Source organism: Asparagus officinalis, chromosome 3, assembly GCF_001876935.1.
Source record: "Asparagus officinalis chromosome 3, Aspof.V1, whole genome shotgun sequence".
Classification (NCBI taxonomy): Eukaryota; Viridiplantae; Streptophyta; class Magnoliopsida; order Asparagales; family Asparagaceae; genus Asparagus; species Asparagus officinalis.
The window spans coordinates 24,822,975-24,826,650 of record NC_033796.1 but is presented as its reverse complement, the minus strand read 5'-3'; the positions used below and the strand labels follow the sequence as shown (position 1 = coordinate 24,826,650).

The 3,676-nt window shown below is 39.3% G+C and overlaps 1 protein-coding gene across 1 annotated transcript in view; it reads right to left on the bottom strand.

Moving 5' to 3' along the window:
* The window catches only part of LOC109834805 (mitochondrial arginine transporter BAC1), a 5,930-nt gene continuing 3,107 nt past the window's right edge, over window positions 854-3,676 (bottom strand). The window contains exons 3-10 of the mRNA XM_020402821.1: window positions 3,050-3,139; window positions 2,505-2,606; window positions 2,234-2,338; window positions 2,029-2,127; window positions 1,764-1,964; window positions 1,587-1,685; window positions 1,372-1,516; window positions 854-1,262 (exon numbers count right to left, since the gene is read on the bottom strand). Coding sequence (XP_020258410.1) covers window positions 1,373-1,516; window positions 1,587-1,685; window positions 1,764-1,964; window positions 2,029-2,127; window positions 2,234-2,338; window positions 2,505-2,606; window positions 3,050-3,139 — 840 coding nt within the window. The 3' untranslated portion in view covers window positions 854-1,262; window position 1,372. The remainder of the gene's footprint in view (window positions 1,263-1,371; window positions 1,517-1,586; window positions 1,686-1,763; window positions 1,965-2,028; window positions 2,128-2,233; window positions 2,339-2,504; window positions 2,607-3,049; window positions 3,140-3,676) is intronic.

The following is a 3,676-nucleotide window of genomic DNA, read 5'->3' as shown; positions in this document are numbered from 1 at the left end:
CCACAGACCAAGAGCTGCCACTGGTGGTGGCTTTTTGGGTTTTATTTTTATTTTTTCCCTTCTTCTTCACTGACAGATAGGGATGGGCGCGGGCGGGGCCCGTTCAGGCCCGTGACACAGCCGGATCTATTTCTCTGATCCCAAGTCTGGGATTAAACCCAGCCCGACCCAAGACCCACCTAGGTGCGGACCGGGTCTGACCCGGCCCGTGGTCGTGGGCCGGCCCTTGGCTTTTTCATCCAAACTTTTTCCTACTTTTTACCTTTTAATTATATTAAATTTGTATTTACAACTATAAAAATATTTTTAATTTATTTTTTAGTAATTTAAATTTGTATTAAACTATTTTTAAACTAGTATTAAACTTTTTAATCCATCTAGATAGACAGCAGTGAGCTTAAAGATCACTGCTTTATTTCTCAGTGGATCAAAAGGCCCATGAGCCAAATACCTATGACTTTTGGCTTTGCTGGCAGCTAGTTTCGGACCAAATGGGCTAAAGGAACAGCTAGTTGCAAACCCAAAGTACTAAAAGAATAACTAGCCCAACCAAAAAATATATCATATACCGGGGTGGGTCAGGCCTTGGCGGGTCGGGCGTGGGCCGGGTCTGTTTCTCTGTGCCTGGTCTGGGGCTAGACCCAGCCCAACCCGTGACCCGTGTATATCATGGGTCGGGTCGGGTCCGGCCCACTACAGGTCGGGCCTGGTCCTAACCCATGATGGGTTGGGCCAGATCAGACCGCTGGTCGACCCGACTCATGCCCAACCCTACTGGCAGACAGAAGAAAACTAGAAATGATTGATCTATAAGATCATTGGTTGGAAAATTATCGCTCTTAAACATGAGAAGAACTTAAAAACGCATTACATGTCAACTACAAAAAATTAAACAATCAACCGTAAATATTGTAGTTCAGCACGTACTGAAACCTTTGACAAAACAATCAGCATATTTATGATATGCTCAATGGATTTAGTTATCTTAGACATCAACCCTACATGGCTCTGTGTTGTAACTTGTAAGAGCTGGGGATGCAACTCATTGGAACGACTAAATCCTTCCCACTATCACCCGGAAAAATTAAAACTCCAGGATTCAACTTTGATTCAACTTTCTAAAAAGAATCTAAAAGCAGTTCAAGAACAGATTTCCCTGTTGTAGACTGAAAATGTAAGGGATGACTAGTTAAATATAACCTTTGTAGATTCTGGATCCGAAAAAAGCAGAAAAGCAATAAACCTCGTCGCATAGCAAAACCCTGGGGACGCAATGAAAACGGAAAGCGAGTTAGGATGTAAGATTGTTAATAGCAACAATGTCTCAACTAGACGAAAGAGAGATCATTCCACAAATCTCAAACCTCAAACCTCAATTTTCAGTAACACGCTTAACTCCCAAGAACTTAGCAGTAAACTCCCATGCAACAACTGCAGCAGCATTTGCAGGAAATGCTCTTATTAATGTTGGCCCAAGACCAGAATAGCAACCCCTAAGCCCCACTCTTTGGTAAATCTAAATGTTAAAAACCAAAATTAGACTCTTCTGTACAAGGTAAATTGGGTCATAATGCAGATGTTCATACCGAGTATAGTGTCTCAAAAGGATTTCTACTGGAATTTGGATCTGGTGAGGTCTGTATTATGGTTTTCGCAACATCAAACGGCAAAACAACAGTCCAGAACTGCAGAGATAAACCTAATTGTGAAAACACATAGTTTCGTAGTTTACACTGAGAAGAACAATAATTTTACAAACTTACAGCTATTCCAGCAACTCCTCCACTTAAGATGCCAACTCCTATATCAGATAATGGCTTGGAAAGTCGAGTATGTGCAGATGACAGAGAGGTCAGATGCAAATTCAGGTAATGACGGCTCAATTCATAAGTGCTAAAGAAGGTTGCAGTTCCAATAGATTCTCTCAATAAAGTGGAAAAACCACCACGGAATATACCTGTAACCTGAGAACAAAGTAAGGTCAGATTATGGATTAAGATGGAGAAAAAAAGCCAAAACCAAACTCACCCCTTCACTCCTCACAGTTGTCAGAGCACAATCTAGGGGACCAGAGTATCTAACATAAGTAGAAATTGCTGTATCTCTTCCCTGAACTTGCATTCTACACTGGAGAAAAATAACTTAAGATTACATGTCAGAAGAGAAGATCAAAAACAGCAGAACTTAAAACTTGAGATGGAAAAATGGTGCTGAATAGCTCGCAAGCACAAACCTTCACTAGCTCAGCTGGGCAAAGTATGAAGCTGATTACTGCCCCAGCAAATGCTGCTGAAGGAACAATTGCTTGGAGTTGGGGCTCACTGCTTTGAGATCCTCCCTGCAATGTAAAAAGTACAAAAGACTACGTTAGCACATACTTCCGACGACAGTGCAGACCTTCTTAAATGAAATTTGATGTAAATAGCTTAATCGCCCTACTAAGGTGTGTGAATTAGTACCAGATAGTTAGCCCAAACAAGTTATAGTCAGTAGCATAAACGAACCTGCAAAAACTGCTTCATTTGAGAATAAAGACCAAAACTGATGGAGCTCTCAATTGCCATCCCAATAAAGGAAGACGATGCACCTCTATACAATCCTTTTACCTGCCAAGATTATAGTGGCAACATGAGAAGGAAATTATAGCTAAAACTAAAAGTTGGAAAACAAGAAAAATAAAAGTTCAATCCAGTAACATAATGAAGAATGCAACTTGAAAAGAACAATGTCACACTTTGGGGACATTCAGTTAAATGAAAAAATAAATAAATAAACATGTTCAGGCATGACTAAATTCATTGGCAGGTTGGTAACTTTTCCTTCTCTGACGATGAATGCGGTAAAATTTGTTTTAATATGGTATTTCACACTGCAAGCTATACTATGTGTTGGCATAACAAAGAGTAGCCACAGGTTAATTTGATTATCAGATCAAGAAAGGTCTAGGAGGCCATTAATTTACAATAAACGTTCACATCTCAGTTTTTTCAATTCCCGACATTATATAAATAGTAATTGCACAGAGGCAGAATCAGTGCAAGAAACATACTCCCTCAGTACTCAAGATCCGACTTGCACAATGCAAAGCATTCCTATACTCCTTCACTTGTGTATTAGTGTTGTGAGCTTGCAGCTTCACCTGTCACAAACATTAATCTTTTGCTTTATCAGAGGTACATGTGCTATATATACCACATAAATATTACATACTAAGAAATAAGAGCATACAAAACAAGATAACTCTTTAAGAATTTATATTTTACAAACCATAGCCTACCTTCCACAGAAGCAGAGACAAGTCTGGCGGGGCGACAGGGGCAGTACATCCCCCAAACAAAAGGCTTCTTCAGGATATTAGAGGCCTTTGGAAATTTACTAGAAAATTTTATCTTAGCTAGAGTTTGATCTATTTATCTTTCTAGCTGAATCATTACCAAGGGGCTGGAACAAGCAAAACTTTTATTACCTAGGAATCCTAAGTTGTCTAGTGCATTGACATCCCTCATTTTCCTCAAGTAGAAGTTTCTACACAATGAAATAGAAGCTCAGGTAATGATAGAACACAAAGATATATATAGTGCACTAAAAATTGCTATTGTAACTGCAATGCAGTTTGCAAAAAACATAGAATTACAAAGTTAATAAGGTAATGTAAGTGTAGAAGAACCATTTTTTT